At 39.2% G+C, this 24,377-nt stretch overlaps 1 protein-coding gene across 3 annotated transcripts in view; it reads right to left on the bottom strand.

Annotated features, from left to right (window-relative positions):
- Window positions 1–24,377, bottom strand: part of CPQ (carboxypeptidase Q) — a 146,929-nt gene that overhangs the window by 100,840 nt on the left and 21,712 nt on the right. For all 3 annotated transcript variants that reach the window (XM_077782816.2, XM_085572363.1, XM_085572364.1), the window contains exon 3: window positions 18,187–18,394. In XM_077782816.2, the coding sequence (XP_077638942.2) occupies window positions 18,187–18,394 (208 nt within the window). The remainder of the gene's footprint in view (window positions 1–18,186; window positions 18,395–24,377) is intronic.

The raw sequence follows: 24,377 nt of genomic DNA, 5'->3' as shown, positions 1-24,377 counted from the left end.
AGAAAGGCTCCAGAAGCTACTAGCCTTACCAAGGAAAGTTCCCTTTGAAGAAGAACACAGCATTATTTTCTTACCACATGGACTCCAATTAAATTAACATTTAGAAAACTGCATTTAGTGACTGCTGGGCACTCAATTGTAGAGTTGTGTTTGCACTGTATATCCCCTCATAATGGTTTGTCCCTCCATATCCCCTCTTTGTACCTGTTTGGTTCATCTCAGCTTTCCCATCAGTCCCTGTATGTCCATCAAACCCCAACCCATCCCCCGTCTCCTCCCAGGTGATGTGTCCATCACCTGGTGACCCTTCCCCTTTGTCCAGACCCTTCCCCCAGGGTCACCAGGTAACTGGACCCTGGCTGGGACTCCTCCCCGACCCCCTCTCAGGGGTCACTCTGAGGCCTTGCCCCCCGAGAGCCACTCCCATGTCCTTCCCCCGTTGACTGTTCGCCCCCTATATCTGGCAGCTCCAGGCCAGGAGACCCCCTCTCTTGCTCTGGAGGTCCTTCGAAGTCAGATGTAGCCTGGGATCTCTCCAGGCCCTCGTTAAACTTTGGAACCAATCCTGAGGGAGAGTGCCTCTTTCCTTTGCTTGTGGGACCAGCTCATCTTTGGACTCACGTGGGAGCTTCTCCAAGCCCCCCGGGATCCAAGGAGAAGTTCCTTCCCTCTGCCCACCTCGCCCCACCGCCCAGCTGGCCGGGCTCCACAGGGGTTCTATCCCCGTGGGTTCGAGGGAGAGACGCAGCACTCAATAAAATTAGGCTTTACCAAACAAGCATAATAGCTTTGCCATAATTACATATGTCCTAGGTTACAGGCTATAACTTACACATACATGTTTGTATTTCACTATAATATTCAGTAACATAAGCACCAAGAAAATTCCCCAATAAGTACAGAATCTTTTAAAAATAGCATGGATTAGATATGGTTTGCCAAACAAGAAAACAACTCTGAATAGTAAAATGATCAAATAAAGTTTGATGCATTCTACCCTGGGACTATCCAATTGCTGGTAAAGTAGAACAGCTTTCCAAGAACCTGTAGAAAATGAAAGTTTGCATCAGCTGCTCTTCAACTGAAAAAGAAACTTGCTGGCTCTTACAGACATGAGGATGATTCTCCATCAGCTGACGTCTTGAGGGAACTATTTAAGTCATACACCTGTTTGGCCTCTTTCTGCTCAGTACAAATCACCAAGCTCTGTCCTTCTGTGTTTACAACCCTGCCTTGTGAGAATGCAGCTGCCTGCCGCACGCTACAATAGGTACATTAGGAGAGGGCTCCTGGAGTGAACACCACTGGCAACTCAAATGCCCAGCAGCTGCAAGGATTCTGACTCCATAGGCTTTGTGATTTTTTTTTTTTTGTTGAGTTCCTAGCTTCTCAGCCTTGAGCACAAGTCTTATTTATATATCTTCAGTGACCCCCCTCAATAATCAGGGACCAATGTGCACAGAGAAAAAATTCTAAAAGCCTCACTGAGAACAGATGTTATATTTTACACCTACAGGAAGGATATAAACAAAGCAAAACAAACAAAAAAATCAAGACTCAAAACAACACCCCCCCTCATTTTCTTTATTTGGAAAGCAGCAAATCAGATGAAGAAGCACCACAAGGCCAGCAATACAAAAGCAAACAAAGAACTAGAATACTGCTCTTCACACCATCTCCATTTAATGATGTTTTCATTATTATAATTACCTCTTACATCAAAATTATCAAGCACAAAGAGGTGTGAAGAGGCATTACAGCTTTCAGGGTACCATATCAGTCCTTCCAAGTCTCTGATTCATTAGAGATAGAGAGTAGCAGAGAGGGTCAAGCTCTCCCACACACAGGCATAAACACACACAGCAGAAACATGAGTCAGCCCTAGCACTGAACAGAATACACCATGGAGCAGCACAGAGAGCTCCCTCCTCCTTTCCAAGGATGGTCATGGTAAAGGGTAACACACAGCCAACACTCAGCTGAAGGAAAAGGGTAGGAACAGAGGATATTTGATCTACCACCATAAAACTTCTCACTTTTAATCAGCTGACCCCTGAGGTAAATAGAGGGGAGCAAGGTCTGAAAGGAGGCAGAAGTCAGTCTCAGATTCACAGAAGAGGATGTGGACGGTGCTTTTCTTCTTTCCTTCCTTCTTTGAGCAACCCACCATTCAGAGCAGTATGTTCTTTGGATACTGTCCTCCATTAAAACCGAATCAATCTTAAACTCATATGTATTTAGGAACATCTCCCTTCAACAAGCTGTGGCAATGCAAACAAAGTCTCATGGAGATACCCTTCTAAAGTGTAAAAAATAAGTTAAAGTGTAAAAAATAAGATGAGTATCAACAGGAATATAAAGGTAGTCAAGGAAAAAACCATAAGGTAGAAATGGCAGTGACAGAGGGTAAATATGTTTCTCAAGTCAGCAGAAGACAAAACGTCTTAGTAGCAAAGGCAACTATGTGGATGGATTAAAGATGTGAACTTCTAAAAATAAAAACTAGATAGTATAATAACATAGTTATTATCATCTCAGATAGCATGGAATAAAATTCCAAGAGTAAAGTAGAAGCGAGGGAATGGAGAGAACTACTTACCTTTTCTTCTGTTTGTAAGTACAAGCTTTTCCACTGAAACACTTCCATTAACTTCAACAGAAGGGGGTGGGACAACAAGGGAGAAGACTTTAAAATCTAACTGGATATGAAAAGAAAGTAAAGGGACTGGCTGAATTCAATTTCAAGGAATGAGCAAAAAAAAAAGCCACTGCAAGACACTTGTCCAGGTGAGCCACAATATTTTCTGAAGAAAACTGAAACTCTGAACAATCTTCATTACATAAATGCTTCTTTCACTCCCACACTTCTAATTACTATAGAATGCTAAACATCTTTTTTATGTTCTGTTAGACAATTCAATACTTTTACCATTCAAATAAAAAGGAGAATAAAAAATATGCTAGTAGAAATAATACAGAGGGGGGTACCACTTATTCTTTCTCTCAACTGAGAAATTTTAATAGTGTCACTTGAAAGGCACTGCTTTAATCACACATGATTATTACATTTGCCTGTTACCTAGTTCACACATTATGCATTCGACTTATGCAATATAAAATGCACTATAAATGCCTAAGTGATAAGAAAACATTATCTAATAGTCTATTACATTTATTTGATAAACTCATTCTCCAATAAATGGTATATTTTTATTTCCAAAATTCAGGCAAGTCTTGCCTGCCACCTCAAACTTACAGACAGTCTGAATTTTTCACCTTTGAACTTGAAATCCACTGTAAGCAGAGAAGTTCTTTTTAGGAAGAGAGAGTATTTTAAAAGTTCATTATAGTATTTTAACTCTGGTGAACTACAACTAAATATTGAGCAGCCCCATAAAATGTCATGCCAAGTGTGAGTGTTCTTTCCCCAGTTGTATTTTTTGACGGTGGCAGATTCTTCCATAAGCTTCATAATTTACATCAGATTATATAAAAATTGTCCCAATTGTGTTTCCTCTTAACAGATCCTTTCCTGGCAATTAGTTGTGTCTGGGAAATGAAGAGTGTCAGGCTTAAAAAAAAATCCAGTACAAACCATCACTGAGAGAATGAATCTCAAGTTTTGGGGATCTTGCCATGCTACAGGTTTCTTTGGGAGCATGGAGGAAGAACACCTGGCACACAGCAGTGTTCATAAGGAAATTAATGTAGGGGGTTTCTGAGAAAGCAGTTCAGTCTGAGAATTGAAGTAATTTGCCTTCCCAAAAAGGAAAAGAGAAATTGCTGATAAAATGCAACACTTTCTCACTGGATTTTTTTTTTTTTTGCTATCAAGTTTGTTGTGTTCTGCAACATACACCATATAGTCATATTGTTTTGCATAATGTTTGACAGTTTTTCCTCTTCCCATTTAATCCTGGAGATACAGCAATTCCCTCATAATCTTCTGAATGAGAGAATTCCACTTTTGCAATTTATGGTTTTCTTTAATATCTAATAAAGAGTGCCTATGAGAGTCTGTGCTGAAAGAGCAACTATCTGAAACAATATAATTTTCTCTCATTTTCATTAGTTGATCCATTTTGCTCAGGAAAATGTTGTAAAAAAGGTTGCAGGCTGGAGGCTGGTACAATAATGATCATCACTTTTACAGCCTGTACATAAATTAAAATACGCAAATGATTTTGGATCTGAACCAAGAGATACAGGCACACAGCCAGTCAGATCAGATGAATTGTTAAGGTGGCATGGTTTTAGGGACATGATGAGATTCCACACTACCTTTAAAGCAACAGCTGTGAAAATGCCAGAGCTCTCCAAGTCCACTCCTGGTAGCTCCAGGAGAAGAGGATTGCCACACAAGACCACAGGCCTCCCCACTTCCTCCTCACCCATGTGTCCAGGGTCTCAGTTGTGTCCAGGTAGCCTCCATGAGGGAGGCATGCAGAAAGTCACCTGCACTCAGCCTTGTGTAGACCCCACAGCCTTAGGGCTCAATACAGGAAAACCCTGAAGATCACTTAGTGCAACACTGCAATACAGTAACAGAATAAAAAGTGGGAATTTTCTTCCCAATGTTCAGGTACTAAGTAGTTATTATTCCCCCACCCCACAAAGTACACTGTGCAAGAAAATTATCTTCCTAATTGTGAATGATTGTTAACACTGAGACCATGTATGTAACTTCATAAATAATATAAATAGAAAATTTTTAAAAAAACTATACGTACTTTGAAAGAAGTGCATAATATAATTTTTAAAAGCAGAACTGTGTTTTACAAGCTAATAGACACAGGCTGAATTACCTTGCAGCTGTCAAGCTAAAATTTCTTCCTCTGAAATACTCTATACTACACTTTTGTGTAAGCATAATGGAGTTACTTAAATTATTTACTGGAAATTGTACTTGTTTCAAATCCAACTTGTCTATAAACAGATAGTGAATTTTACAGAACAAACTAATTCATAATTATTTATCAAAAACAATTGTTTTGTAAGTGCAGCCCAAAGATCACCTGCAGTTTACAAAGCTTTTGTACACCCAGCTCTCAAAGTGGGCTTTTAATAATTTCATCTACATGAAGATAAAGTTTCACTGGCCTGCAGCTGAATCTTGTGATGTAGCCCACACACTGAATAATACCAGTATTAACAAAACTCCTGTTTTAAGGACAGTGCTTGTGTCATGGTTTGACACTGGCACAATGCCAGTGCCCCCATGAAAATGCAATCTATCAAATGAATTCTGTGAAATGGAATCGAGAACAGAGCAAAGCAGGTCCAAGCTTAATAACAGGGGGAAAAAAAACTTTATTAAGCTACTACTATAAAAGAAAGAAAGGAAGGAAAAAGGAAAAAAAACCCACACAAATATCAAAATTAAAACCTTGCGAAGCATTCCTCCTCCCACCCCCCAACTCCAACAAACCACAGTGAGACACAATCTGGACCCCAATCAGGTTTCCACTCTCCAGAGAAGCAATACTTAGTCCATTGAGGGAGACAGACTCTCCTGTGTCACAGACCCCCCAAGAAACACAGCTTCACATCCTGTGTTTCCATGTCACACATGGCACCGCCTGGAGAAAAAAAAGTTTGCCATGGTGACCCTTCTCTGTTCCATGCACAGTGCTCTCACCACCAATGCATGGATGGACAGACTGCTTTTAGGATTTTCCCTTTCAAAGATGTCCTACCAAGAGGGGAGAAAACAACAGTTCAGTTTTTTTCATTTTTTGGGACCACAGTCCCCCCCATTTTCCCATTTTCCCCCTGGGGCCGAGAGTCCAAGAACAGAGATCTTCTCTTCTCCTTCTTTGAGGACAGGGGGCACCACCACAAACCCCCTAATTTTTCTCTGTTCACTCCACTTCTGTCTTTTCCCAGCTGAAGCAGGTCTCTTGACTCACTGGCATCCTCCTAAAATACAGTCTCTCTTGGAGGAGAAGATTGATTCAGTCGGTAGCTACCAAGGAAAAAGTCCAGCCAAAAGCCACTTCTTGTCCCCCTCCCATCTAGAATTTCTTCTTCTAACATCCCAGGGTCCAAGGTGTCCCTCTTCCTCTCTTTTCAAACCAAGGAGGGGAAAAAGAAATTCACAAATCTTTCATTTCTCAAGGAAGGGTTAAAAGTCCTGACTCCCTGGTTGACTCTCTGCCCAGGCTCCGGCTCCCACAAAGCAGCTGGCCACCTTGCGGCCCCCTGGCTCTTCTCCTTCCCTGCAGTGAAATTGCTGACAAGCCACCGCTGCCAAGAGACTCTTGGGGGAGGGAACGGAGACATCCCAGATTTCTCCACCCTTCCATCTGCAGGGGGTTCCAGTCCCTCCACCCTTGGGCCTACCTCAGCCAGGCCATGGGCCTTCCCCTCCCCACCCAGCCACGGCCGGGCATGGGAGAGGCTGCACTGCACGCTGACCGGAACCAAAGAGAGCGAGTTCTCCTGGGAATTCTGCTTTTAACCCCTCTGTGTTCTCAGAGGCGTGTCCACCTTCAACTGGTCTACATCCAAATTCTTTTTCCGTGTTAAACCACGACAGCTTGATTGCTGATCTAACCGCAGAACTCTTCACCTGCAATGAACAGTTGATGGTTGATGTGACCCAGGATACACTGCAAATCACAGGGTAGCATGTCTCACTGCCAGAGCTATGAAACTGTTTAGCAGCTTTGCTGCAAAAATGCTGCTAAAACAACTTCTCCTTGGAAGTTCATGATTTGTCAAACATCTGGGGGAAATAGACTTGTCTAGGACCATCCTTATGAAACCATGCCAGTTGGACTATCCAGACCACAAGCTCTGCCCCCTGTTAGCTTTTGTAATGGCCTGGAAAACTCATGTGGAGGTGGAAATAATAACGCATTTGTAGCTAAAATTTCTGCCCCAAACATATCTGAACTAAAACTAAATAAAACTAAAGGCTTCAGATACCTTATGAGGGAGATCCTAGAGGAGTGAATGAAACTCTCCTTTCCTTTCTCAGGAAATTTCCATGGACATGGAAAATCACCTACAAGTTTAATGCTTTCCAATTTTGTTCTCCAGTTCCCTGTCATCTTATTTCAATTGCCTGGATTCTGGCATCCTTTCACTAAGTGTTAAGCCAGTCCCTTAAATAAAGTCAGAATGCTGAAGTAATAAAAAATACCACTCTGTATGGGAAGGGTTAAAGGAATACATCACCAATTGTCACTCAGAAGTACCATACAAAGATTTGCATGACTGAAACCTAATTTTAGACACTGAAAAACAGTTACACTTCTAAAAACATGAGCTGCAGCTGCACTTGTTATTCCAAGTAGCTCTGCTAAAGTTTTCTCATGGGTCTGTCTATTCACATTGCATTTCTGATGAGACTGAAATGTTAGCATTGTCTCAGACACTGCAGCACACCATTTCTGTTTTCCTAGATTGTCAGCATTATAGACTAAGTAAAAGAAGAAGGGGAAAAAAAAGTCCCCGTAGTTTTGTGGAGTTATGGCCTTGGATGGTCTCTCAGATGAATTTGACTGCCCAGGACTCTGGCTGCACGTGGAGAGTGCTGAGTCCCTTCTCAAGGTCTTTGAGCTTGAGCATAAACATTCATTCCTCTAATGCCCTTTATGGAGATACAGAGTATGTACTCAAGTTGCCTGGTCCCTTCACATAATTTCTCTCACTCGTGTCCCCCCAACAGCAACTGCAACCTTCTCAAAACTCCAAACTGGGAGCTCTGAAAAATTGTTCCTTCCTTCTACAGAGACTGCAGATAGAGATAACTCAGAGGGAGACACAAACTGTCCTCAAAGAAGGATCACAAACTGCTTCCTGAGGAGGTGCAGGCAATATATAGATTGCAGAAGAACAACTAAAACTTCCTTACACCTCTCCTGGGAATTCACTCTTTCCAAAACTCAGATTTCTGGCAAAATCACATTTGAATCCCAGAACCTGATTTCTAAAGTTCATGTTGTCCTTGAGGATATGAAACTGTTATTAAGAAAAAGCCTTTTACTTTTTTTAAATTCCAGCTCCTTCATGCTCTTTTCAGTGGGTTTAACTCTCTCCTGGTGAGTTAATACTGAATTGAACTCAATTCCTTTGAATTACAGGCAACAAAATATTTTTAAATGTTTACATTTGAAAATAATGATATTCCTACATAATGAACTGTATTCTCTGTCATTCACCTCCTGCCAGAGCCTTCCTACAGATCTGAATCTCAATCTACCACAATTCAACAATCAACCTCATAAAAACCCCCATGGTTATACAATGGATTATTTATCAGCAGTGGTCACCCACTGTGACGTGGTAATACAACTGTTACTTGGTTTTGGCACGTGCAAATTGTTGCAGAATCTACTACTGACTACTTAAACACAGTTTAGAAGAGTTGACTTTTATTGTTGTCCTCTTTACTGTAAACGGTGTACAGATGCTATCATAAATTAACATTCAAGAAATATTAATATTGTTTATAAAGGAAAGAGAGATAACACTGTGACCTGCTCAAGATACCACAGGGCACAAGGCAGAGTGATGAATGGAACCTCAGGACGCCTGGGCTTAATTGATTCACTTGATTACTCTTCCTCTTCCGACAAAAGTATCCTTTTGTTCTTCAGTGCACAAATGTTTAGAATCAATCTGGATTTTTCAGAGCTAAACAGTATGTGGTTTCAATATTTCTTGTTGAGGTGTTTTTGTGTGCTTCACAGTCACAAGCAAATTAACATTAAGAAATCCAAATAGGAATATGTCAGAAATGATGTGGTTCCTTTCTGTACTTTATTCTTGGAAGAAAAGTTCTTTTACATTCACAATGGATTAAAAAGCCATGAAATGCAGTCAAAGCTTAATCCTGCTTAATAATAATAGTAATTAACAGAAGCAGATAAAAGAAAACCCCTCTCTGTTTCACAGGGTATTTGCAGTATTCACATTAGACAGACAAGGCAGAAGTACTGGGATAGTGACCAGGAAATAAAGGCAAAGTGAAACAGTTTAGCAGAAGTTGCAGACTACTCACCTAACCAGCTAAAGGAAACAATGTATAAATACCAAACAAAAGCCAGATTTAAAAAGCAAAGTTGAAAGAGAGAAAGCTACAGCTTTAGGTTTGTACCATCATCCTAAATACAGAAACAAAAGGAGAGAAAGCATAAGATGCCTAAAGGAGTGGACAACAGGCAAGTAATCAAAGCTGGCATCACTGGCAGAGCAGAGACAGGAGCTGGCACCTCTCATTTAATAAACCAAATGGAGAAGGATTTCCACCATTTAGCTGTACCCTGGAGGCAATACAAAAGCATTAGTATTTGATGCAGCAAGATGGACACAATAACAGGTGACTGATTGGATTTGAAGGGGAAAACAAATCTGGAGAAAAGGATTAAAGTAATTGAAATGGTTATACTTCTGAGGCACAAGACATTGCTTCTACAGGGAAGAACCCATTATTACTGTTGCCCATCAACACCAGTCTACATATTGAAAACAATTCTAAACAACAGCTGTGGAACAATTGCCTCTGACCTCTTAAAAACACAAGTTAAAATTTGTGTGCTGTAAACAAAGGCTTTAATCACACAAATAGGTCTAGCTAATCATACTTAAATGTATGACATACACTGCAGTAAAGATAACAGCAGGGTGAAGCCATCCTATAGGAAGAGAACATCTAATGAAAGAACACAGAAATACCCTACCATATGGACAAGCCACAAGTAAGACTGTGGGAAGTGGAAGAAATAGCAGAAAGAAGAGGCCACCTGCCCTCTGAAAAACAGTGCAAGCATTCTTGTAAAGAGAAATCATAATATGTTGGAATAAACCATGCACATCTGATCACATGTTTAAGCAAACAAGGCAAAACAAAATAAGGAATTAACATTTCCAAATCCTCTGCATGCCTGGGGTGTTGACCAGAGAGATTAACTGTGTTAACAGTTGACTAGCAATCAAATATATTTTAAAATTGGCACCTGTATTTGGTTCTTGCTTGTTTGCTTTACATAAGTAAAAAAGCTATACATCAAAGTAAGAATTTATGTTGTATACATGCATACAAATCCAGCCAAAGTCCCTGTGAAAATCTGTGTTCACTTTTGGAAATCAGCAGTAAATCCTGAAAAGAGTAAAAGAGTGAAAGAGTACTTCAGGGGCTTTAGAGCAGATACAAGATGTTATTAAATAAGACATATATATATATATATATATATATATATAACCATTGAAATGGTTTTGCAGTATGTAGATAAATATTAGTAACATCATCAAATTAAGAATTCAGGAAAAGTATCTTGAGTAATACAGGAAGTAGAAACAATACTTGGTGGGAAATAGGAACTGGAAACCATGAAAGAAAATGGAAAAAGACATGAAAAAAATAAAATTGGATAGGCAGGTGAATCTATATAATAGACCTCTGTACAAACTGTTTCAGCATTGTCTGGACTAAAATTTAAAAAGTGAGGTGTTGTGTACCTTGAATGTTATCCTAGAATACGTGAAGAAACAGAGGATTTTTTTTTTTTTTTAAATGAAAAAAGAGAATATTAGGCTAGGGCACCCCTAACACCAATTCTGTAGCATTCTGGCACAAACATTCTGGAACTATTTAATCTTTTCCAGTTGTCCAGGGCCAAATGTGCATGCGTTCTGGACATGAACACTCCAGATAAAGTCCACAGTTACTGCAGTTTTACAGAAGAAACATGGAGAATTACAGAGAAACAAAATAACAGCCCACATACTTCTCAGATCTTATCAGCAGCTGAAAATAAATACACATAGTGAGAAACACATTCACTGGTACTGTATTAGTTGGATCCCTCTCTGTAATCTTTATCTACGTTTGTGTTGTCAGGTTTTCCTTCAATCCTCCACAAATATGGTCACCGCAGACTAGTGCCATCCTTGTTGCTGTAATCAAGAAAACCAGCTATTGGAAGGACATTAAAACAAACCTGAATTGATAGATCAAGACATTATAATCATGTCAGAGTGTTCTGAGCTTACTAACAGGTTTTCATGGGCACCACAACTCATACAGACTCAGAAAAGGTTGGCAGCACTCAAGAAAGATGGAGCTGATTAGGGAGAAACAGGAAATCATGGGAAATGGCTGAAGTTCCTGATGCTCAACCCACAACAAGCACAGTTGTAACTCCTTATAGACATGAAAGCCAAAACTTGGAAGTTTTATACACTGAACATCTTTATATACATGAACCAGTAATGCAAAGGTGGAATGAAACTTAGTAACCTCAGAATACTACCAAACCTAATCAGTGGGTGCTTATGGTACTCAAACTGTTAACTGTGATATGGGTAGCCATCCAGCCCCCAACTTAATGTATGACTCAGTAATGTTATGAAAGTCCAGAACAGAAGAAAAAAAAGCCAGTGGAATACTACATTGCTAAAGGTTTGCCTTGGGAAGTTATTGGTGAGGCAGCCAGGATTTCAATTGAGCTGTTATCCTCAGAGCATCTTTTCAGCTAACAGATTCTATCAAAAGAGATTTTACTAGCCCTTACCTCTACCAAGTTACAGGAGATTGCATGTATGACTAGACACTAAATGGATGAAACTCTTCACAATTACATATTCCTGAACAGGAGAAGTCAAAACTAGGAGGAGGTAGAGAAAGCACTTGTTAGTCTCATCACCATTTTAGTGACTTTGTAAGAAAACAAATATGCCAGTTGTATGAAATTACACAGAGATCACAGATGTTACATCAGGCCACATCTACTGGAAACAAAAAACCAAAGCCCAGTTGTGCAGTTCAAAGCAAAAAGAGGAAAACGTTTGGTAAAAACCGAAGAGAGATTGGGATTGAAGAAACATCTACAGATTTCTCACTATTTATGAAGTTATCTGAAATTTGATTCCCTAATCGCTGTGCAAATAGCAAGAACCCATTGGATAATACAATCACCTCCTAAAACATAGGCTACATTTCTTCTAATGACTACTTAAAGGAGTTATTATCACAAGATACAGTGTTATGACATTATCTAATCTGTGGTTCTTGAAGCACAGAAGGATTTACTAAAGTATCTTATTGGCACCTAGGCTTTGCCCAAAAGTGAGCACGAAGACTGCACTGCAGAATTCAGTCTGGCATGTTGGCCTGAAGGGAACATAGGAAGCAAAGTAAAAATTAACAAATTGTCAGTCAACAAAATTTACAGACATCCTGGAGGGAAAGCCTCTAAGTGCAGAGCAAATCTCACAGCACACCACCAATTCATATCTCTAAGGGCCACAAGACAATATGCATAGTGCTGTAAAACTTAACTAGAATCTAATCTGTGGTTCTTGAAGAACAGAAGGATTTACTAAAAGTTTTAGATTCATAAGAGTACATTCACTGCAGAATAAATACTGCAATAGCTTAAGGAAACCTTTTCATTTACAAAATGTTTCAAAAATTTACAGCTAGGAAATAAAAAAAAAACCAAAAAAAAAAACCAAAGACTTACAGCTTAGTTCATTACAGTCAAATACTTTCAGGAGCCTTACAGCTAAACACTTCACTTTTCTCATCTTCTTTCACTTTGATTATTTAATGAACAGAACAACTGCTTTGAAAAAGCAAGCCTATTGTAGCAGAAAATAATTTTGTCATCACTATTTCTTCAGTAACACTGCCTGTTGTAGCATGGGACTGATCATCCAGATTACTGCTCAACTTCAACCACACCTTGTAAACTGAGTATTTTCACTGTAAAAACATCCACTATGAACTGGGAACACCCATTAGTTGGTTTTACACTACAGTAAAGGTATGTATCATTAATCTCAGCAAAGTTAAGTTATTAAAGCAGAAAAAAAAAGTACCCAGATTTCTACAGAAGGCCAAATATTATAGATATCATTGAATTATTACAATAATACATGTTATTTGAGAAGGTTCATTAAAAATAGTTCTGTTACCCTTAACTCCTAAAACCCATGTTTAAATATTTCACCACTAAAATTGCCAGTGCTTCAGAAAATTGTTACTGGGAAAATAAGCCTACAAGAAAGATGGAGAGACTTTTTACAAGGGTCTGTAGTGGTAGGACAAGGGGGAATGGCTTCAAACTGGTATAAAAAATGGGTGCTGATGTCTTCACAAAACACTCAGTGGATGTGGGTCTTCACTAATGATAGCAGAAATAGGATGTTAATATATTCAGGAATTACTAGGTCTGAAAGGAGCAACCAGAATGGCTGTGTCGATCTCTAGGAGAAATGGGTGTTAATGTCTTAGAAATGGGTCTTAATTTCTCTATGAAAATTAACCCACCAAGCTGGTTACAGAACCCAGATAATAAACTTTAGAGTAATAGGAGAAATGAGCCCACACAAATCCACTACAGAGCCCAGATGGTCTGAACTTCTGATGGATCTGCAAAATCCACACATCCTTCCAGCCTTTAGGGGAAAATAACGATACATGTTTTTGGGCGAATATGTGGTAGGGTGGTTTGGATAGGCTGTACCTTCATCAGTGTGGAAAGGAAGAGGGCAACAGGTGGTTGGGAGTTTAGGATAAAAGGAGGCTGTGTCCTCCAAAATCTCAAGAGACACCCCATGGGGGAATGGTCTAGTGGACTCTCTCCCTTTATTAGATTAAAGTTGCAGGACTCCTCTGCCTCCTTTATGGACACTGGCATTTCACCAAGTCTTTTCTGCAAAAAAAAAAAATTAAGAGAATAGGTTTAGATATTAGGAACAAATCCTCCACTGTGATGGTGCTGAGGCACTGAAACAGGTTGCCCATAAAAGCTGTGAATGCCCCATCCCTGGCAGTGTGCAAGGCCAGGTTGGATGTGGCTTTGGGCAACTTGGTCTAGTGGAGAGTGTCCCTTATACCAATTACCTATTAATTATAGTTACCTTCTCCTACATTAAAAAAAAACATTCTTGCATGCTATCAATAAATAGAAGAGAAATAAAAAACCCAAGACAATCATCTAACACAAGAGGCAGACAATGCCAAGAGACACAAAAGCCACATAACATTGCAATACCATGTAACTACTGTCATCTCTTCATAGGTCAAGGAAGACATGGTTGCTAATTTTATTTCTTATTCACTTGGCAGTGTTGTTCAAAATGAATTATTAAATTCCTTGGATCTCAACAGCAAATACTGCCACCAGTGAGTGTCATGACTCCTTGTACAAACACATCAATAAGTTTTCCTGAGTATAATGACATTCATCTCTTCCTGCCCTTATTAAGAATTGGGATGCTTGAGTGTCCAGGGTGTTTCATTACTCCACAGTTATACTACCACACCTTAAAGCAAAATAAACTGTCCCCACGTCAAAGATTCCCTTTATACTTTTGACTTGACAATGTAGCAGCCACTTGCCATTTCTGGAACAAGTAACAGCCATCAAGTTACCAGCAAAAGAACAGTGATTTAACTCATGTTGTGATTTCACCAATTCCTCCTTGTAAGTAATCTTTAATAATGAGCCCTAATAAGCCTAGGATGTTAATGACGGGACCTAGTTTTAACCTATCAATATTACTCATATTGCAAGATCACTTAGAAGTCACACCACAAAGTTGATTTGCAATTGTTCCAGCAAACTGTTGAAGGGGGTTGAAAATTTTGAAAAACAAACAAACAAACAAACAAACAAAACTCCTTAAATAAAGAAATGAAACAAAAAACCCCATCCACCAAACTTGATAATAGCTTAGGAAAAATTGTGAAATTACACCTTTCATTTACCTGAAACTGGGATAGTGCAGTGTGAGAAGGAGGATACTTTCTTCTAAGATGTTTCTAGGATATTTTGGAAAACTCCACAATCCCATTATCATTTATTCGTATTACCAGTGAACATGTAAACACACAGGCTAAAGAAGTAAAGGCTCTGGTTAACAATGCAGCAGCATACAAACTGCAAGAATGCAAGATTTACTTTCACAGCATTTAGAAACTTTTTATTAGCTTTTTACCTTTCATCTCTCACCCTTCTAACACAATACTCCCTGCAGCAAGGCAGTATTTCCCACCAATCAATTAAAATGGCAAGTGACTTCAACAAAGAGTGCCCCAGATACAGACAGGCAAGAAGCACCACATCCAGCACATAGTCCATCCAGCACACCACACTGCTAGGATAGACAAGGAGACACTCCACTGATGATTAGAAGAAAACATAGGAGAATGCATGGAGACAAGAAAATCCATCCTGTCTACAGCAATACCTATTTGTTAAAAATGAGAGAAATAGATCTAGTCATCACTGAGTAATCAAAGGGAGAGACTGGACCTGAGTACCTTCTGTATTATAGGAAAAAATACATTAACCAATACATTCCATACAAAAAAAAAACACCTTAAGTGGAGGTAAATGAAGAGAGTACAGAAAGTACACTGTAAAAAAATGCCTTGTGGCAGCATCTACATTTGAAATTACTTTGGGAATGACACCTCTGCTCCCAGTATCAATTAAGGATTCAATACTTCTAAATAAAGATGCATTTGGCATCTACTTCCATTCAGTTTTCAAATAGCTGTAATGCCAGTTCCTTCAATCTCCACGTCTATTCCTCACCTCTATGCTTTTCATTCCATACTAAATGCACTTCCATAAATACGGTGGCAAACAGAATATACAGTAACTTTCAACTGAACAATTCTGCATAGCACCGTAACTACAGACAGGACACAGATCATCTGTGTTTCAGAAAATCAACACATTAGAGATTACAATATTCTTTGATTATACCAGCTAAGGCCATTTCAAAACCATATATTTTGTTTTGTAAAACTGTTTCTGAAACACATTCCACTATCTGTTCTAATTATTACGAGCTTTATTAGAAAATTCCAAGTATTAGAAATTACATTGTAAACATTACATTTGCTGAACACAAATACACTAGTAACAGTTTGGATAGTATCTGAATTCCAGTTCTTCATATTTCAGAAAGCATTTTTAACAGGTAATTTTGATTTCTTTAGGGGAATGTGAAGCATTTCCATGGTTCAACCCCAGCTGGCAACTAAGTACCATGCAGTTGTTCGCTCATTATTTCCCTGAGTGTGATGGGAAGAAAACTCAGAAAAAGAAATATAAAAATTCATGGGTTGAGGACTGTTAAGAACAGTTAAACAGTATGGAAAAAATCAGAGTGAAATATTATAATAAAAAATGTGATTTTAATTACAAAAAAAAACCCTAACAACAGCAAATAAGTAAATCCAAGAAGAACAAGTGATGCATAATGCAATTGCTCACCACCCTCTGACCGATACCCAGCCTATTCCCAAGACGTGGTTGGTCCCTTCTGACCAAGCTCTCCTCCTCCCTCCCCCCCACATTTTTACACTTGAACATGACATCCTGTGGTGTGGGATATCCCTTTGGTCAGTGTAGGTCAGTTGTCCTAGCTGTGATCTGTCACAGCTTCTTGTGCAGCTCCTCATTCACAGAGCATGAGACACTGGAAATCCTCGACTTAGGGTAAACACTGCTTAGCAACAACCAAAACATCAGTGTGTTATCAATGTTTTTCTCATGCTGAATCCAAACCAGAGCACTGTACCAGCTGCTAAGTAGAAAATGAACTCTATCCCAGCTGAAACCAGGACAAGCATATAAAAATGCTACCAAGCAACTACAGAGGCAGCAGAACTGTTCTCTGCATGTGTTCCAATACAGTTAGTCTGCTTCGCTGACTTTTCTGACTCTCTGAAGCATTAGAGATGGAGAAGCTTGCACACTTCTCATATTGCTGACATGTGACCGCTCATGTTCTCTCTGAAGAAGTGGATTCAAGCATGCCTCCAAATGCCTCCAAATCACTTCCCAGTTCCAGCCTCAAGAAAGACCCAAAGCTTTATAATGCTTTCCACCTACCAGCCCAGACTTCTGAGAAAGAAAACCTAGGAGCAGAGATCAAAAAGAAGCCATGGTGTTACCTAAACAGAACACAAGTCCAGGTTATGTTGTGGCACACATTCAGGGACAGGTTAGCTACTGCCAATGACTCTGTGGGTAAAGAGTTACTGGGCGGGCAACTAGGGGGAGGAATAAACAATTTTATTGCTCTAAACATGCACTTGCCAAAGAAAGAGTGTTAAAAAATATAGCACCTCTCTCGTATAAACTGGATAGCTTTCATATTGTCTTATGTAGATGATTTTATTAGCAGAGCTCTACAGTTCAAGCAGTCAAGCTTTGTGCCTGGCATCACTTATGCCCTGCCAGTCCTGCTCAGGCTGCAGCTCAGGCACAGGATGCTGGGCAGGAAGATGGGTCTGTCCTGATCCAGTCCTCAGTCCAGCTCTGCTGCCTGGGCCTGCCTGATCAGAGCTCCCATCACAGCCAGCAGGCTCCTACACAAAGATCACTGCAGACATTAAGGTCACTGATAACAGTTTAAGATTTTAGAAATACTGTGTTAAAGGACAGTGTGCATCTGTCAGCCTTCCACTATACTGCTGAACCCTTCTCCATTTCCTCTCTATGCCTCAACTAGTCTTTTTCACAATAGATAAGCGAAAAAGAGCATTTTAAGTGTAGGCTTTCAGAGTTAGAAACAACTCCCAGATAAAAAAGGAATTCTGTTACCAACCAGAAAACGAAAATATATCATTTTAGTAACATAACACTACAGTGATAAACAAATAATGTACTAAGAAATTAAAATATATTTACATTTAAAAAAAATCTTTATTTCCACATACCTTGCTTAAAAAGCAGTGTGAGAATTACAAACCCTGATGCTAAAGTGTTCTAAATTATGTTCAAAGCAGACTAATCCTTCATCTAGTACAAGTCAGCCTTATGCTAGGAAAATTAACAATATGTTGAGAACTGTACATGTATATTCTAGTCAAACACACAAAAGTTCACTGATAGCCTGTTGTCACCAGAGACATTTGGTTTTGGTTCTTCTCAGAATATTTATGGCAGCCTTGAACATGTAGAAAGTTCTTTAAAACAAATATTATACAAAACTTGGATCAAGAACAAAAAAAAAAAAAAAAGAAAACATTCTGAAAGAATGACAAAGCACAGGGGAAAAGAGCTATTGTGAAGCCAATAGTTTCAAAACCAAACACCCACTCATAACTGGCATTGTTTAAGTCATGGAGAACAAAAATTCCTGCCCAGAAATCTCATGTCAGCTAACATTGAAATGTGAATTGAAGGAAGAAAAGAGAAAAACGCTTACCTGTGAATAGAAAAAGAAGCAATAGACCTAATGAGGGATGCCACTGCTCCAACTTTAGCAGCTTCCACTGCTCCCTGTGACCTGTAGTGCACAGTTTCACCATAACTGATGAAAGGTTCATTGTAGACGACAATCTTCCCCTTGGCCTCCTGAGCTCGTTTGTGCAGTTCATCAAATGAGGCTACAACTATGACTTCTGCTGTAATTCCTGAAAGAAAGCATTACAGTGGTTTTAGCAATGCTTTCCTATACCTCTCCTTTGGCCACTTCTAACAGACAGAAAAGCATGGACTGTGCAGAACTCAGGAAATCAGCATTAGCTTTTTTCCTGAGAAAGGAAGACTATGTGAAATGCTTCCTCAGGAATCAATACTAAATAGAACCCTGATCAAGTACACACCCCTCTGTAAGGCATCCTATCAGTAGTATTAAAATATAACTTGAAGGGTAAGAATAATACATGGGGGGAATTTTGCTCACTACATATGGTTTAATGCCTTATTGTAATCATTTATAGTACAAAACCATTTGCAAAAACTACCTATGGGATTAATTAAAAAATACAGTAATCATTTTGTGGAAATGTTTTGATACGTTGCTAAACAACTTAGCTTAACATAAGACAGCTGGAAGCCCATATTTTTAGACTGTAACTCCTGTAAAATTTTTTAATCCATAAATTAAATTAAATTAAAACTCTGTAGTGTCAACAAATTTTGCAATGTGCTTAATAAAAATAATAATATCATCTTCATATTTAAGTCAGGAGAATATAACAGTTCTATTGGATTTCTTTCTGGGAGTTTTTCCAGGAATCCACATTTTCCAGTTCATGATACAGAAAACACAGGCAGGTTCCTGTGCAGGACTATTCACACATGGTAAGTTAGATCCCACCCAGATCTTTGTTTTGAATAGTTGAAATAGTTTTAAATTGCTGTATTATCTTACTTGAAAAAACAAAGCATGTTATAGATAAGCCAGAGAATCCTTCTAACTTTTAAGGACATTAATTGAGGAACTGTATTTCACAGCATTTGAGAAGTAATTCATTAAAATTACTACAGTGCTAGAAATTCAATTTTGTTGACTGGTTACAGAGATAAGTAAAGACTGCTTAACAACATGCAGTACTTTACTTCTAAAGTACTTTGCTAAGGATTTTGCTTCTAAATATAGAAGAAGTAATGGATTCCAAAATTTTTGTGTTGGACATTTCACTTAATAGTCACAAAATACATCAATGGAAACTGAAACTAATAACAAATCCTCTAGCAAGGATTTGTCAGAATAAAGTGAAACTGTCATGTTTTTAAGAATAAAATTATTCTCCTTGAAAAAGTCCTTTTCCTGTTGGTTGGTTGTTGATTTTTTTTGTGTGTGAAATAAGAATTGTTTAGAAGATTTCAAAGACTTGTATTTAAAACCACAATAAACAAACAAACAAAAAAATAGGAAGGTAATGTGTCCCAGCATCAGTGTGCCCAGGCTCATGGCTTTCTTAAGATGAAACTACACTTCAAAACCTTAAAGAAACCATTCCACAGAAGTTTGATTTCATTAGAATGTACCACTAAGAGTTTAACAGACATTTAGTGCTACAACAAAAGTGAGTTTTAGCTACAAAAATAAGCTAGTGTGAGAGGCATCAAAATTTTAAGTATTCAGATTATTACCTTAACCTGGCAATGCTTTAGAGAGGAAATCACCTTCACATATTACTCACTGCTGTTGGCAGGCAGGTGACCATACTAGCAGACTCCAGCTGCTTGTAATTAATGGCAGGTTCAGCCACCTAGCTAAGGAATATCCCAGCAACAGGATAATTTTGGGTATGAAACCATGCAACTGGAAATAAAGCCAGGTATCTGCAAAATTTCATTTTCCACTAGAGAAGTCGTGGTCTCAGTAGGTTGATATTACTGCGATCTCTATTTTATATTCTCTCTCCTCAGTGCTCCACTTGGATCGTGCAGCAGGCACTGGAAGGACACATGTCTTGGTGACTGTTCGTCAAGGGAAGCAAGGAGTGTAATTTTTCTGGGCATGACTGCATACATGAACAAACACCAACTCTAAAAATCTTTTTAAGAAAGCTATAGACAGCTAGTAACTTCAAGATTTTTAGAAAAACAGACCCAAATTCTTTGTCTCTAATGACCTCAGCAAATTAAGGCTTTGTGTCAGGCTGAAGCAAATGAAAGATTAATATTGTCACTCCCTTTTTTTTCTCATTCAAAAATGATTAATATGTACTGAAAATCTGAAATCTTCTAACACCTAGAAACACATTTGCTCTGTTCATACATAAAAATACACACTAATATAAGAATTAAAATATTAATAAAATGCTAAATATTTTGAGGGAACTGTGAAATGAAGAAGAAAGTTTTATCAGGAAGAAGGATTTTGTAAAATATGAACAATACTTCTAGAAAATATGACCTTCCTGCTCTGTGGAACAGCAAAGAGTATTACTTCATGAAAATAAAATTGCATAGGACAGTTATAAAAAAGGATATGAGACTATTCAGTTCTGATGCTTTGCACAGAGACTAAACATATTGTATCATTCCTCAAGAACACAGAGAAAAATACACATGATACAGAAAACACAGGCAGTGTATAACAGTTATGTTTTTGACAAATATGACTTAATATTTCCAGCAAGTACTGGATCTCTTTTGAACAGTTTGGTTTAAATGACATGTAGCTTACTGGGCAGCACAAATCCTAGGAGAAAATGGGTTTTCCCCAACTCCCAGCACAAAGCCTTGGATGACAAAAAGTGGGGCAACAGGTTAGGTTCTCCCAGGAACAGCCCTGGACAAAGCACAGGCTTGCTACGCAATGTGTAGGGACAATCAGACACCCAAAACCAAGATCCAGAAAATAAGTTTCTGAGAACACAGGTGCTCAAGGCAGGAAATGCTGAGGACAATCATTCTCTCCTTAGTGAGTCAAAGGTGCCAGTCACCACTGGCTGTCCCTTGGGATGAAGGTAACGTTGCCATCCAGCTATATCTCCATATCCCACACATACAGAAAATCATATTCAGATCCTGCCTTCAGTAGCTTCAACCTGGCCTTAACATCCTTGAGGTAACCACCCTCAACTCAGCGACACTGCAAAATGCCAAGACCAGAAAATTCATCTCTTTACCACTGGCAATCCACACAGTTCACCTGAACATTGGTTGAAGTAGCAACTGGACCTCATGCTCTCCCCAGACAGCATATCCACTTCAAAACCATGCAGATACTTCTACTCTCTAAATCTTTGAAGTGCTACTGCACTAACTTTAGCCCAGATGCTGGGCCACTGAACACCGCAGTATCTAAAGTCCTTCACAGATGTTACCTTTTTTATGTTCCACAAAAAACAGTAGTATAACTACCATACCATAAGCAGTGCTACTCTAAGTAATAATAAACAATCCAGGTACACAGTACTGAGACTCATGGTCTCAAGATGTCCATCAATAGCTCCTCACACATGAAAGAAGAGCAATCCTGTGATGACAGGAGGGCTTTGCTGTGCACTGGGCTCTCATGCCTACGAATCTCTCCAACCCCTGTTCTCAGCACTGAACCCCTCATCAAAGTGGTACCCAAGTCCCTCCAGAAGCATCACTTTTCTTCCAGGAGATCAGTGGTCGTCCAAGATACTGGCAACTTAAGGGTAAATCCTCTGATACATTAAAAATAACTTTTTTGTTGGCCTTTTGTTTATCTAGCTGAATTCCCTAATCCACTTCACCATTGAGATATAAAAGATGCTCAACACTGGGGACAAAATGAATCAACCAGGACTGGAGCCAGACCACTTCTTTCAGCAACATTCCTGGTTTAATAAAGTGGTGGACAGACAGCAACAACCCACACCAAGAACTTGAAGACAACATGCATTATCCCCATTTTATATGGAAGAGGCTGGAAATACTTCCATGTTATCTAATTGCAAAGCTCCTATCACGTTCTGTAAGAGCGCAGCTGGACCAAATGTTGACAGTTAAACAAAGAGAAGACCATGATTTGAACACAAAAACTAGGAAAAAGTCTGCCAGTGCATCATCTTCATATTTATATTATTTCAATTTTGCTGCAACCAACAGTACATAAAAAAACAGAGTGTTTCTTATTTTTAAGGAGACATTTCAGGGCAGGCTGCCCTGAAGTTGGTTCTGCTTGTCAGTATTTCTTTAAAATTAAAGGGCACTGTCACCCATCAGGGTAAAAAAAGTGCATTTTAAAACACATGCAAAAGAATGAACTCTTTGATACTTTATGGTCAAACATCTGCTAAACTACCACTTTCCTTCAATTACAGGATTCTCAAAGCAACAATTATATTTGTGGGATATAATCACTACCACCAGAAATCAACATAGTCTCTCTCTATATATATATAAATCTCTGTTTTGCCAGTGTTGAAACACAGGAAGTGAGACAAGGACATTGACTAAATATGATAAATCTCCAGTTTTCCAGCTCCCAAAATGTTCTATCATTCAATCCTGTTTGCTACCTAGGAATCCATTTCTTCAAGGTGATGACTATTTTCAGACCCTGCTGATTTCTGGAAATCCAGGTCACTCTGCTTCGTGTTTCTTCTCTCCCTGTCACTAAAGCAGGCAGTGAAGTTACTCCCTTCTTCTAAAGAGATCAAAGGATGTGAAAACATTCTCTTTGACCCAACATCTTCATATCTTGGAATACACTTGGAGAAGGAGAATGTTGGAGGTTTTTCCTCTTCAATACAAAAATCTAACCTTTTCTGTGCTCTGCTTTTTTGCTGTGTAAATCAGATGGAATCCAGGAACTTGACATGTTGGCATATTTCCCAGTCATGAAGAAGAAAGTAGAATTTTATCCACAAGATCACAAGGTACTGAAAAGCCTCCTGCATATCATCCAACTGTTCCGTATCTGAGCCAAAGTGGGCAAATCTCATAAAGTCAAATAAATGAGAAAAGCTCTGTGCACATCCCAATAGGGTTTCAATGCCACAGGCATGAGGTAGAAGACCTGCAGGAAGAGACGCTCCTGGTATCCTGCAGTCAATGGACTGGCTTGGACTTCATAGCTAAAAATACTGCTGCTATTTAGGGCTTCCTGTTCCTGCCCTGAAGGGTTGCGGATTTTCTCTACACTCACATGGTGTATGCTGAAATGGAAAGTAACCAACCTCAGCATGTGTTCTAGCCATTGGGTCACTCTTTGAAAACACTGGTTTGAATTGCCACGGACAGAAGGGAAATTAAACCCCGAATTTCCAACATCCAAAGCTAGGTGTCCTGGTTTAGGGAAAATTTGGGAGGAAACCTCCAAATGGGGTCCTTCTAGACAGCAAATTCAAGTGGCCCCTCCTCCAGCTGGTTTAGGAAAAGATTTCCTTGGAGAAAAGTGGAAAAAAGTGTTTATTTAACAAGCAAAGTATTCACAAGCATAAAAAATGAATAATATTAAACAATAAAATTTATTGCTGTTCTGAAGAGATGGCAAATTCAGAAAGTCCTTGTCATGGGGTGTAACTTGGCTTGCTCAGTCTCTTATCAGTCCCTCCTGTGCTGGAGAAAGCTGTGTCCTGGGCCATGGTGGGCCACAGGCGTCAGCTCCCAGTGTTTTTCTGGGTTTTCAGTCCAGAGCAGGTTTGAATAGTTCCAAGAAAAAGAAAAACCACAGTCCAGGGAACTTCTCTGCCTCAGCTAGCAAAAAAAACCCACTTAAGTAAAGAGCAATGGAGAGCTCTCTCTCACTGTTTATCCGTGCTGCAGACAACACAGTCCAGGAGCAGGAATGCAGAGGAGTGAGTGCAGTTTCTGAAAACAAACTGTGCACTTCTTCCCTCTCAGAACCAGTCTTAAAGGTGCAGAACTCAATATCCAGCACAAACAGAACAGACAGTTGGGGATACAAGCATCATAAAGTCACCCCAGGACACCTGGTTTCTAATTGCTGTTAGGCTATTGCCATGTTAATGAAGAGCCCTCCAGAGCACTTGCTTGGGGTGTTGAGCTTCAGGAGGGGCTCTGAGAGAACCAAAGGCCACCAAGTCCAGCACTAAGTCTTAAGCTTCTGCCAATGTCTCCTATTTTCTTAGCTTCTCAGGTCACAGGCCTGGGGGCAAATCATGGGAAGAGAGGAATACAGGACATAAATGAAAAGATGAAAAAGCAAGAAATGGTCTC

Source organism: Lonchura striata, chromosome 2 (assembly GCF_050655825.1).
Source record: "Lonchura striata isolate lonStrDom1 chromosome 2, ASM5065582v1, whole genome shotgun sequence".
NCBI classification, from domain to species: Eukaryota; Metazoa; Chordata; class Aves; order Passeriformes; family Estrildidae; genus Lonchura; species Lonchura striata.
Note: the sequence above shows the minus strand (reverse complement) of the source record. Positions and strands in the feature narration are given on the sequence as shown.